We start from the raw sequence: 14,176 nt of genomic DNA on the forward strand, positions 1-14,176 counted from the left end.
TCTCGCTTAAAACGGTCAGCTTAAGCGAAGAAAAATGTACACACCTTCTTTGTAACGATTTTCCAAGTTTCAGCCGACGAAGGAATGGGTAAATAAAGTAAACTTTTTGAGTTTTGAACTGGAAAACGTTTTCAAATTTGTGCTTGCGTGATTAGCGCGCGAAAAACCAAACAACTTGACGCCACAACCATGTTTACATACTCTCATGCAAACACTGCTCTCGGCCAATCAGAGCACGCGTACTATCTTAGTTATTTTATAAACTGTTATATATATATATACTGGTATATAACAGTATATAACAGTTATATAACAGTATATAACAGTTATGTAACAGTTATATAACTGTTATATACTGTTATATAACACTAGAAAATGATTGATCATTGCGTTTCAAGGCATTTTTTATATATAGTTGTTATACTTACGCCTCACAAAGAACCAGGAAATGGTACGCGTAAGATTGAATACACACTTTCGACAGATGGTACAGACGATAGCTCACTATAGCGAACAAACTACCTTCTAAGGGACGGACCATTAGAAAAGTTATAGGGGGGATGGGGAATTTTTGAGCCGCAGGAATTTTTTTCGTTATCAAATTCCATGTATGAATTTTTTTAGGCCGTGCATGAATTTTTTGCATTTAATTTTCCCTTGCGCGAATATTTTGTTATACTTCGCCCCCCCCCCCCCCCCCCCCTTATAAGTTTTGTAATGAACACCTTGTTTAATTTGTTAAGACCCCACCTTTGCAGAAACCTGGCCAAAATTACCTATCGACAGATTCGGTAGTCCTGACGAAGTTTGAATACTTTTGTCCAAAATCGTAAAGCCTTGTCGGAATGAATGTTAACAGTTCAGTAAAAACTGCGAATGAATTGCTTTCAAAAATTGAAAGCAAAAAATTAAGCATCTTTGTCTCTACTCTATTAATTTTCCATGAGTAGCTGGTTGAAACAATGTTAAACGCAAGTTTGAACAATTTATGCCAAAGATCTTTGTTTAATGAGTACCGACAATTATGCGTTGCAGTTTGTTCACTTCACTTTGTGACTGGCTCATATGGTAGTCTTTACACTAGAGCTTAAATAAGCTAAGAAATATTTCAAGACAAGTAAATTTTAATTACTTCAAGTAAAAAAAAGTTTCACACACAACCGATTCTTTTTTATTTCAGGTTACCTTAAGGCTATTTTCCCACGCAACGTAATTACGATTGATTAACGTGTTCCGCCTTTCTCAAACCTCAAGAAACCGCAAGTCAGCTAAGTCGGTTTTAAGGATGGTTTTCAAGTCGCTTGAAACTCTCTTGATCACTTCAACTTTCCGACTTTAATGAGATGCAAAGTAAAGTTACTTGAGATTTTACTTAGGTCTTCACACACGAATGTTTGGTTAAGCAAAACTTAGCAGCTCTTAAGTCTTACTTAACATCCTGGTGTAAAGACAGCCATTGCTTTACTTTCTGAGGCGATAATATCATCACAAAAGAAAGACTAAATGCATCTTTGTCTTTGTCTCATTACTCCATTAATTTTCCATGAGTTATATATTGGAAAGACGTCAAACGTAGTTTAGAACAATTAATGTCAATCCATGCATATATAGACATATATATTTTAACTGAGTGTCGTCCGTTATTTGTACATACTTCGGTTCTGTCTCACTTGAATTAGTACTGCCTATAAATCTGTCAGTTCCTCGACCTTCATATTGACTATAACATGAACAGAAAATAGAAAGTGAAAAAGAAAAAAAAAAAGGAAAACCAATTGTTGCTCGGTCGAACAGGTTTATTAGCGCCTGGCACCAGTTCACATTAGTTGACGCCAGTTATATGTGTCTGTATGACATTTGCATTCAAATTCTGATTGGTCTATTTAGCCCCCTACGAGTGATGTGATTGCCTTAGGGAATGACTTCGTTCTTGCTTCAAGATATTTAATTGACAACTGCAATACCACCCGCTGTTGTTAATCCTCTCGTCAATAGCAAGGTTATATTGCTTTCCGAGACAGCTGCATTCCAAATTGATATTCAAATTCAGATTCTAAAATTTACAGTCAAAGTCTATTTACCATAGTGATAATTCATCGCTTCTAGATGTGGTAAAGCGTTTTTTGTGATCAAGAATTCTGACATCCTGAAGAACTAAAGGTATGAAAATTGACTTACATGTTTTTGTGCTGTTGATTCTAAACTAGGCTTGCATATTTTGTTTTTTTAAAGTCTCATAAGGTAAACTTTCGCCAAGGTAATTTTACCAAAACTTTTTCAAAATGTCAAAACTAATGTTAAAGTAGCTTTGGTGTACATATTAAAGTTCAGTGTCATCTCGAACCACAGTGCATCACGACCGCTCAACGGCATTAAAAAAAGACCTTTTCCCTAGAAAGCTTCCAAACTTATTCGTAATAATTTAGGCCACTATACATCTTTGGAGAAAAGTCCCCTTCGGTAAAATCTTATTTTAAATTATCAAGATGCGAGGAGACTTTAAAGGCCTTTGGGTCTGAAAGGACAATAAATGAATTTCCGCAAAATTATGGAGAGCCTACCATGACGACAGTAAACAGTACGTACGTTCTTTTAACTGACCTTTGTGTTTAAGGCTTTTCTCGAAACATCATGTAATTTAAGTTTACATTTAACTTCCATTTAAAATGATCTAATCTATCATGGACGGTTTAAATGGCTTTCTCCGTCACAGCAACAATTGCAAACTATTTATAACATTTACAGCATCCTTAAGTTCATTTCTACATAAATATCACCGCGGGAGAAATACCGAATATATTACAGCAGGTCTTTTCAGACCGAATCAGTTTTAACCTTCTAAATCCACTGTTGTTATTATGATTGTTGGCTACGGTCGGTTAGATGCGATCTTATTTTTGCCCTTTTAACGTGATGAGTATTGTCCACTTTAGGGAATAGGGGACTTGAATGAAGACTGAATGAAGACTGAATTGAAATTACCATAAAACAATTCAATCCACAAAAATTAATTTGCCAAAAGAAAGTGCTTACCGGAATCGTAAATTGTAGAATGTTCGAACACATTTGAATAAAAAATCCGGCACATTAGTCTCTAGTTTGAAAAGTGTCTCCCGTCAGGTGTCCAAATTAGCCATACAAACTTTATAATCCCATCTAAGATTGTTCACTTCCCACTCGATAGTTTTGCTTCGAACTTGAATTAAAACTAAAGAATGGAGGAAGGTGAATTTGAGATCGAAATGAATAATAGAAAGTACTGGTTACTTGTTTTCTTTATCATTCACTGATATATCCTTATCTTTCTTGAAGCTGTCTTTTGTGGGGAAAAAAACTATGGCGTTCCTCTTTCAAAGTAGTTAAATTACCAAATATAGAGGTTCGCATAATAAACTATGTTTCCTTGATGAAAACTCTAACATCTCATCGCGCAACTCTGCGTTATTGAAACTTCTCCGATATAGTTTATCTAGTGCTCTCAGTTTGAGCAACATAGTTACTATAATCGTAACGTATTTTAATCGGATCATTTCGTTAACGAATCGTTCCGCACAAACCTTTAGGATATTTTCTAAGTATTAGGGTTAATTTTTTGGAACAATATTGCTTTGTCTATCGTTGAAAAAAGGGACTCACGAGGACACTGAAACATAATTATGATTAGCAGTACTGACGCTCATATAATGTTTTTCAAATTACACAAATATCGGTTCTACTCCTACATGAACTCTATCTGTAGCGATGAATTTCATACTGGTTTATCATCTTTCCTTCTGATACGATAAAAAATTAACTATTCTTTTCCATTGTCTTAATAACAGTTTTGGAGTTACTGGAGAAGATATGCCCCACTCCTCCTCGGAAATATATTCATTTATATATGTCATTATATGCTGAGTGGAGAACAAAAAGAAAAGAGTTTCAGAGTAGTACATATGCCCCTCTCCTCCTCAGAAATCTATAAATTAAAATTTATTTAATATATGTCATTATAGCCTGAGTGGAGAACCAACAGAATACAATTAATAAAGATACTTACTTTAGTTATAACGAGTTCATTAACTTCCTTCAATTCCGAAAGCTGAGTGAAAACATACTGTTATTAATTGCAGGTTTTTGTTCTTTTCTTAGATGTCACTTGGCTCCTCAGACATATCAGCATCTTGCAGTGTGATTCCAATCTCGTTTTGAGAAACTATGTTTATTAGATATAGCTGGTTTGATTACAAAATATTGCAGCAGTCGAGTGGATTCAAGGCAAAGAGAGCGTTTATCTTTTAACCTCGACTGACGAAAAGCTTCTATTAACTCCCTTTATTACAAGGAGTAGCAAACGTCCTAATCACTCCGCCAAGACAAAAATGAGTGGGAAGTCTTCCCACAATTTAAACTCAGTTGAGAATGGCCAAAACGAAGGAAAGATACGAAAATTTTTATCAAATGGCACGGCAATAAGCGACCCGCTTCAAGATGACAACAGGTCTTTGGGTTCTACGACAGATGAGGAAGACTTCTGGGCGTCAATATCAGCAAACGAAAGATCTGTGAAACTTCTTTCCAATCACAGAAAGGGCTCGCTTGCCTTAAATCAAATTTTATTGGACCTCAAAAGTGAAAAAAACCAGCCGGAGGAGTATGATGAATACGCAGACGTTGATGTGAAGGCTATTGCTGCTGCCATTTCAGAAGAACTTGAGGGTGACGATTCTGAGCACGACAGTGATTCCAGTGGTTCAGGTACTGTCTCTGAGGGTTCGGATTTGGACGATGATTCTTCGGACGAAGAATCGGAACATGAAGTGTTTGACTTTGAAAATCACATCAACAAACTTGTCAAACGCGAGAATAAGAGCGAAAGTGCTAGTGATAACGACAGTGATTCGGATGGAAACGAAAGCGTTAATTCAGACAAAGTCTTTAAAAAGGCTGTTCAAAAAGCCATGAAGAAAATGAAACGAGAGCGATCTGAGGAAATAGTAGAATCCGACTTAGAGTCAGCGAAAACTTCTCTCAAAGAGTCAGAAACCGAAGATTCTTCGACCAGTGAAGATCAGTCTGCCTCGGAAGCAAGTGATACAGAGGAAGAAAACGAAAATGCGTACAAGTTTCAGTATCTAGCGCGAATGCTGGAAGCAAATAAGGTGCAGAATCTACGGTGGCCATTATCAAATTTGTATGTCAAAGAGCTCGAACAAGATCCTGGGATGCCCTTATCAGATCTAGAGGAATCTTTACCCTCCTACAGATCGACTGTTGCGACCGCATTTCATCCTGGCCGAGAGAGAAACGTGATGCTCGGTCGAGTATGGTGGGTGGAATGGTGGGCCAAAGATGATTCCCGCGTGGGAAAATACCCAGATAAATCCTATTTATTGTAATGGATAAAAGGATGTTTCTTTGTGTTGCTGAAAATGATTGATTTATTGATTGCACTATCTATGATACCTAGAAACTAAGAAAAAGAAATAAACAACTGAAATTTAAATGATTAAGCACGCAATAAGTTTGATTTTATTGGCGAAGATTATGGCAAATAAGAAACAAGGCAGAGTAACTTATGAAGTAAAAGCAACACGACAAAAGTAGGCTACATGCACGTCAACCGGGGCGAATGGTACGAAACGGCGACTGATTACTGAACGCTCGCCTTTACAGTACAGAATAAGCTAATGAAAGCTAATAAATGTCTTTTTATACTGAGATCATTAAGGAAGGAGGGTTATTCTCAAGCAGAAATAGACTATCTCTTTCAAAGTCTAGTTACCCTCAATTTGACCTATGGTCTATCGGTCTACGGTGCTGTTAATGCACAGCTTTCGACTGTACAGTGTTTCCTGGAGCAGTGTCACAAGCGGAGAAACATATGTAAGGCGGTTAACAGGCAAATTTTCGACAAGGTGAAACATCAAGAGAAACATCCTCTGAGAAACCTTATGCCTAAACTGAAGGTCACAGAATACAATCTAAGACACAAATCTAGTCACCGGCCGAAATTAAACACGGATCGAGCGAAGAACTCCCACTTTAATCGTACTAATCTTTAAATATGACCTAACTTTATAACTGGTATTTTGTAAATGAGTTAATAGCTTTTAGATTTTTTTATTATTAACTAATATAATTTAGCTCTTTAATTATTACAACTTAACTTAGTTGAAAATTGGAAGTTTTGTAACATAAGATATGTAGTTTTTATCTCATGAATTAAAAGACTATTATTATTATTATTATTATTATTATTATTATTATTATTATTATTATTATCTTGATTGGGATGAATAAGTTTCATGCATTAATACTCTATGTTGTCCTTTTTTCTGCTATTTTAGCGGGATGCCTATAAATGAAAAATCAGAAATATGAATATGAATATGTTTATTGATAGTAGTTACAGAATTAAGTGGAGCACAATTCAGGAATAATCAGGCGAGTACTTTTTGCCTGCTAGCCCGATTTCAAATTACAAGCCTAATTAGCCCTGAAGTGTATAACAGGAAATCCTATCATCATTTAATTGAATCATAAACAAAATGCCATAATCTTAATATTGGAATATTTATTAACGTGAGTAAAAAGGCCGTATAACATCGGCTTGCAGCTTCCAAAGGAAAACATCTTCGACTTAAGAACGGTATCGTTTTCTTCAAGGCCTTCTAAATAAATTGCGTTTAATAGATGTCAAAGTCTTATGAAAAAATATCTGAATAAAAGTCATTGGACCAGTTAATTCCGTCCATTTTCTCTTCAAGCTGAAGCTGTTTAGCCTGCTCAGCAATTACCGTAAAATTCCGAAAATAAGCCCCAGGGAGTATATTTTTTAAAGGCCCTTTTTGAGGGGCTTATTTTTGGAGGGGCTTATATTCGGAGGGGCTTATCCAAAGAGGGAAATTTGCGTCTCAAAATCAGTTGGGCTAGCCTTATAGTGGGAAGTAAATTTACCGTTTTTGCTTCGTTTTACTTTGTATTTGAGGGCAATTTTCCACGTACAAGCCCCAGGGGTCTTATATCAGGAGGGGCAATTGAACGGAGGGTTTTTTGCGTTACCGGTTTGGGGGGCTTATATTTGAAGGGGCTTATTTTCGGAATTTTACGGTATTTTTTCATTATCTTTGATTGGTTATCACGGGATATGTAATTGAATTTGGCTAGTAATATTGTTTAACTGTTCGAATTGACTCATCCGACTACAAGCTCCTGGTAACTGGACAGGTCAAATGAGACATTTTTGGTGCTGCAATAGCTAAATTAAGCAATAAATAGGATTTCATCGACAATATTAAAATTATCGCATTAGGAGATCAAGTCAAGAACGTTTCTTGTATTCTTCCAGAAAGTATATAAAATATCAAGCTATATACAATTGATTCTCGACTAAATGAGTATAAAACACACTCGGAAATAACTACAACATTAAAAAACCAGTCTTATAAAATTGTGCTCACAAGGGCAGAAGACTTATAGCAGCTGGTGTCAAATTGAGCTGGGGAAGTCATTAAGGTGGGAGTGTATAGTTTATGTAAAAGTTGATTGTGACACCAGTTAGAAGTGGTCAAATATGTAATGACTCTAATGAATTCAGATAACATCCAGTTCACAGTTTAGCAGACATATCACTAACATTATGTCGAAAAAAATTAGCATTTTTTTTATCGCACTGTGCAAAATAAAGCATATCACGGTATTCTAATATGAGAGAAATTTCTATAATTACCGAAATTTGTTACTGTTTACAACTAATAACTGTAGGACATCGTGTTAGTATGCAGTAATTGAAGGTTTATCAACAGGGGCCGACACTGATTAATTGAAGAGAAAATGTTTTATAGATATTACAAGGAACAATACAATTGTTCATTTTAACTGTTTATGATGGGTTCATAAATTGTTTTTATCACCCCACCGATTGCTCGATGATATTCTTCGCCCTTTGTTTGAGACCGAGCAACTATCGCTTCTTACATAGAACCAAGTGTTCTCAAGTTGATTAAGACCGATTCTGCTTTCTTAACATCGTTATGGAAATTCACTTTGGCTTCTAGGCTTGCTATCGATTACTTTGTATTGCCTTGAGAAACACAACTCCCACAAACAAAACAAATAATGCACAGAAGCACCACGGTAGCTCCAAATTTTATTGATGACGAATAACAGCAACACCGCGCTCATTATATACATTTGTTAAAATTGCTTCCACTTTTTCTTTGTGATCACATTACGATGAGAATTATGCTAGTCTGACAAGGTGGCTATCATGATCAATTAAACCAGAGCAATACTTTTAGCAGAAATGATGAATTCAGTGTGCACAAATGACATCCTGCAAAAGTGCGTTACTTCGTAATTTATTCTATTTGGTTCGGTTTTTTCAAGGTAAGTAGATCTTATTCGCGTTTTATTTTGGATGATTTGAAAAAAAAGCTGGGTTTTAATTAACTTTCGCCAGTAACACCTGTCAGTGTTTTCGACGCATGGAGTCCGCGTAAGTTGCCCTGTCATGTCGTTTGCGACAAGATGTTTTGGAAACTTCCCAATGTGATAGATTGCGTGTTTTGTTCGATTTCAATGTCTATTGGGTTGTAACGATTCTCACATCGCCAGTGATGTGCCTCGTTTTTTAGCCATGTCTAAAATGCTTAAGAAGCCTTTTCGGCGATTGTGGAGTAGGGTAAAAGGAAATGTTTACCGTGTAAAATATGATGACCGTAAAAGTGAGCCAAACAGTGCTTCGTGGAACCGCAAACAATCCTGTAGTGGCTTTCAAGCACGATCGAGGCTAAGCTCTTTAAACAAAACCACTTTGCTGGCTAATGACGAAAAAGAACATTACCATTTACCAGGTACGAGCCCCTCAAAGCTTGAAGAGAAAGGACCATTAGATCATTTGAAAGATAAACTGGCCTGTGCGGAATCTACATCAGCTTACAGAAATTTTTCCAGCTACAGGAAAGGTTCAAATGGCACTGACAGCAAAAGAATTGAGAATATCGTGAAAATATCCAGAAATAACCAGCCCGTGGCTCAGAAATACACATACATTAACGCAAAAGCAATGATTACCCCCATTTTGGAAAGAAAGAATAGTACAGGGACGACCCTAGTGCGAATGCGTGCAATTTCAGCTGTGACCGAGGGATCCGCACACATGTCCCGTTACTCCTTTGAGTCTAATAGCATAACAGCTTCTTCTGAAGGTTCAGAATTAGACGATGAGAGTTCGGACGAAGAATCAGAATTAGAGGAAGATTCGGACGATGAAGACTTTGATATTGAACATTACATCGATCAACTTATCAAACGCGAAAATGGAAGTAAGAGTGACAGTGAGAGTGATTCAGAAGACCTTGTAAGCGTCGATTCAGAAAATACTTTGGGACCAGCAGATCCGATAGAGGAAAAATCGGACATTGAAGAATTTGACATCGAACATTACATCAATGAACTTATCAAACGTGAGAATGAAAGTGAGAATGCTAGTGAGAGTGATCCAGGAAGCCTTGTAATTGTCGATTCACAAAATGCCTTGGAAGCAGCAGACCTGATGAAAGACGCCAAGGACCTCGTGAGCGTCAATTCACAAAATACCTCGGAACCAGCATACTCGACAGAAGAAGAAGAATCAGACATTGAAGAATTTGACATCGAACATTACATCAATGAACTTATCAAACACGAGAACGAAAGTGAGAGTGACACTGAGAGTGATTCAGGAGGCCTTCGCAGCGCCAATTTGCAAAATGCCTTGGAAGCAGCAGACCAGATATCTACTGAAATGATAGAAACTGGATATTCCGATTCGAATTCAACACAAACGGTGAGCCCAGATGATGAAGAGGATATGGCGGTCGCGCCTTCCAAAACAAGTTTTGCAGATATGGAGTTGGAGGAAGATACGGGTCCAGACCTTCCTAAGTCTATGAAGCCCAGCGAAATGGTCAAATATTTACAGAAGGAGAGCGAACTTACCCTTTTAGATCCAGAGACAACCAAAAATAAAGGTTCCCCCAAAAACGTCCCTGGTTCTTTGAAAGAACCCGAGAAAGTGGTTGAAGTTAATCCGGCGTCAACGCTAACAGGAAGCAAGGCAGAGGGTTTGCGGTGGCCGATTTCAAACTTTTTTGTCAAGGAAGTTAAACAAGAAGCAGAGATTACACAAGAAAAAATATGCCATTATCAGACATCGAGCAAACTTCATGCTCCTACAAGTCAATTGCAGTTTCCGCGTCCCAAGGTAGCCGAAAAAGGAAAGTAATGTTGGGAAGAGTATGGTGCCAAGAATGGTGGGCCAAGGGTGATTCCCAAGAGATGGAATATCTGGAGAAAAGTTATGCATTCTAATGACTGTATAAAAGAGAATAACTAATATGTTGCACCCGACCAGTGAGGGCACAGACTTAACATATTCTTTAGAAAACTTGAATGCGGAGAGCAAGTGAAGATAAGGGTTCCCGCCCCAACCAGTGAGAGCACAGGCTTACCATCCTCTAGAAGGGAAACCCCCAACGCAGAATACAACTCCGCAGTTACTTCTTGTTATGGGATTACTTTTTGCTGAGACGTTGACACTGACGTCGTTGCAACGTGAAAACTTTTCAGTAGTTTTATCTTAACTTATTAGCGTACAATACAAACGTAATGGTGAACGCCTGGCGTTAAAGCAAAGAGTTTTGATTGAGCTTAACTTCTGATGTCAGCGGTTACGTGAACGATTTATCAATGTTGCTGACCTGGGACAAGATATGTCCATTTCATTTGACGTTACCAGTCATCATGCCAACGGTATTTTATATCAAAACACCCATATTTTTAGCTATAAGTGGATACTTATCACTCGAAAACAAATTCAGTTACTACATTTTAATTCATTTATCGCATGTAACCCAGAATCACCGTAAAAATTGGAAAATTGAAGAGGCTGTAAAAGCGCTTCCAAGTGCCTGTGAAACGCTGATTTCAATTCGATAACTGAACATGGGGGTCATAAAACTTGTTTCTTCTGTCATTTTTTTTAAAGCTAAACTTGATGGAGTTTTAAACAAGACACATGGTTGTTATAGGGAAAGTATACCTTGCCTTGTGACCATCATGAATTTTGAACATGGGGGTCATCAAACTTGTTTCTTCTGTCATTTTTTTTTTAAGGTAAACTTGATGGAGTTTTAAACAAGACACATGGTTGTTATAGGGAAGGTATACCTTGCCTTGTGACCATCATGAATTTTGAACATGGGGGTCATCAAACTTGTTTCTTCTGTCATTTTTTTTTAAGGTAAACTTGATGGAGTTGTAAACAAGACACATGGTTGTTATAGGGAAAGTATACCTTGCCTTGTGACCATCATGAATTTTGAACATGGGGGTCATCAAACTTGTTTCTTCTGTCATTTTTTTTTTTAAGGTAAACTTGATGGAGTTTTAAACAAGACACATGGTTGTTATAGGGAAGGTATACCTTGCCTTGTGACCATCATGAATTTTGAACATGGGGGTCATCAAACTTGTTTCTTCTGTCATTTTTTTTTTTTAAGGTAAACTTGATGGAGTTTTAAACAAGACACATGGTTGTTATAGGGAAGGTATACCTTGCCTTGTGACCATCATGAATTTTGGAAGGAACCGAACCCTGGGCATTACTGTAGCATGGACAGAAAGAGCATGTGGTGTTGATCTGTTGAAGTAGAATTGTTGAAAAATGCTGAATCCTTTGTGAGCCACCTTAATACGTAATGTTAGTGATTTTCTGAAAGAATATAACAATAACCACATGCGAACACTGCAGCAGCTGATCTTGTTTTTCTGTTCAATATGAACGAATTGACTTCGTTAAAAGTCTAACGCTGTAAAAAGATTCATCACACAGCGTGAATAATCTCTAAGAAAATGAAATGTAGGCTAGATTTTAGAAATGAAGGATAATAATTTTGCGACTTAAAACACTACTGTCAAAAATAATGATTTGTCACAGTCTGTCTAAGCAGGGCATAGCTTTGTTCCAGTCCACTTTTTGTTTTGGCTCGAAACATTACTCCCGTCACCTTAACAGTAACATTATAAAGCGTCAATCAAGTTCATAACGCTACTGATTTTGGCAAAATACACACCAAAGAAAAGGCCTCTAGTGTTCGTTTTCAACTGCTTGAAAGTAACTATTACATCAAATATGCTACAATGATGACGAAATTCTAAGCTGCTGCTTTCCAAAGTAATCTCTCTGAATTAACCTCTGAATCTCAAACACTGCAGTGTTTCTCCAATTCAAGCGCTGAAGACAATTATTACATTTGTACAAAATGTTACCATCTCATGAACCTCTTGCATAGAAAGTTTATTTAAGATTGCTTGTTTTATGACGTTTTACAAACAAAGTTTCATGTTGGAATTGTTTTGATCTTGGTTGCTTTGGTATAAAAAAATATTATTGCTCGCCACCTGTTTCACTGCGTAAAAGTAATTTCTTTGTTATACACCGCTACCATCGGTGGCGTTCCAAGAAGCCTCAAAGTGACGAAATGTTTCCTTTTATACGAATCTCTCTGCGTAAAACCGTTTCTTTTTCATTGCAAGTGCTTCTCGGGGTATAGAATGGTTGTCTTGATGGCTTTCTAGTCGTCTCTCCGTTTGTCGTCAGCCAAATTAACGACAATATTACTATGCTTGTGATTCTGTCTAACTAATGCATGATTTTAAATATGTCAAGCGTATGGAAAAAGCCTTTCAAGCGATTATGGCAGAGAGTCAAAGGTGTAAAGTCAAAAGGAAAGGATTCAAAACTTGGCAATTTGGGGAAACGCCAAAGATCCACTGATTGTACTGAGAGAATAGGAAGCGTAAGGTCTGGAGATAATTCCCATTCGGCTGAAGACTCAGACGACGCACAAAAACATCGATTTGATTCATTAGACGACTCAGTGGTTAGAGATAACAGAAAGTCATACCCCTTGGTAGACGACAAAGATGATTGCGATTCGACATCTGCAGATGAAAGCGAATTTGAACTTCTTTCTAGCAACAGAAGAGGCTCGCTTGCCTTGGATGAGATCTTGTTGGACAGTAACAGAGGAAAAAGGAAAGAAAACAGAGCTAAGACACCTGAAAATAACCAGACCACCGGAGCAGATGACAACCTTGCAAACAGTTCAAGAGCATATAATATAGACCGATTGGTAACGCATAGAAAAGCTGTTTTCAGCGAATCCAAGTTGCAAGATGCTTTTTCAGGAAAAAATGCCGTAATAAAACATGATGGAAAGAAACATAAGAGCATTTCAACAAATGTGTTTTTACGAGACTCAAAGTTTGCAAAAAACAATTTTTTAGATTCTTTAGTTAAAGGGGACAATTTTATTAAGGAGTCAGACTCAGCTGATAAAGATGTTGTTGAGCCCTCGATCCTAACAAAAGTTGTTGGTTACACGGAAAAAATTAAGAACATTGAGAACACACTTCAAACCAACCAGTCGGTACCTTATGAGGAATACGCAGAGGCTGACGTAAAAGCAATCATTGACGCAATTACCAGAACGGAAAACACGCAGCTTTCTGAACAGGAGGATGAGCCTGATAATTCAACGATTCATTCCGAAGTTTCGGATTGTTCGGACGAAGAATCCGAATGTCAGGAGTTTGATATTGAAAGTTACATCGATAAATTAATTGAACGCGAGAATGAAACGGAGGGTTACAGTGATTCGGACGACGCTTCAAATGCTGCTAAAAATAGAGTACGAAAAGTCAGCAAGAAGACCAAACGAGTGTTCCAGGCGCTGTCCGACAAGAGTTCGGAAACCGAAGCTTCCCCGAACACAGATGATTCTAATACGGACGCCGATGGGCAGGAGGATGATCCAAGGGACGAGTCGTTTGAATGGGAGCGAGATGTATATTTTCTAGCTGATAATGAACAGATCAGTTCATCTTCGGAGGCGGTGACAAAGAAGCTTGACACTGACGACGGTGGAGACATTGTTCGAACTTTAGGTGAAAGAAGGGCAGAAGATTTGCGATGGCCGCTCTCAATTTTTTATGTGAAGGAGTTTAAACAAGATTCAGGGATCCCCCTTTCAGAAAAAAGCGAGGTGATACCGTCATACAGGTCGACTGTTGCCACCGCACGTCAACCGGGCCGAAAAAGAAGTGTTATGCAGGGGCGAGTCTGGTGGGTGGAATGGTGGGCCAAAGA

General features: G+C 37.6%; 1 protein-coding gene across 1 annotated transcript; it reads left to right on the top strand.

Annotated features, from left to right (window-relative positions):
- The first annotated feature begins 4,135 nt into the window (after window positions 1–4,135).
- Window positions 4,136–5,878, top strand: LOC140941452 (uncharacterized). The gene has a single exon (XM_073390447.1). It carries the CDS (start codon window positions 4,362–4,364, stop codon window positions 5,376–5,378), a length of 1,017 nt encoding a protein of 338 aa, XP_073246548.1. The 5' UTR covers window positions 4,136–4,361; the 3' UTR covers window positions 5,379–5,878.
- Window positions 5,879–14,176: the final 8,298 nt, after the last annotated feature.

This window comes from Porites lutea, chromosome 6, assembly GCF_958299795.1.
Source record: "Porites lutea chromosome 6, jaPorLute2.1, whole genome shotgun sequence".
NCBI classification, from domain to species: domain Eukaryota; kingdom Metazoa; phylum Cnidaria; class Anthozoa; order Scleractinia; family Poritidae; genus Porites; species Porites lutea.

Coding starts and splice junctions, on each gene's coding strand:
- LOC140941452 (XM_073390447.1), top strand. CDS start 4,362: ATGAGTGGGAAGTCTTCCCACAATTTAAACTCAGTTGAGAATGGCCAA.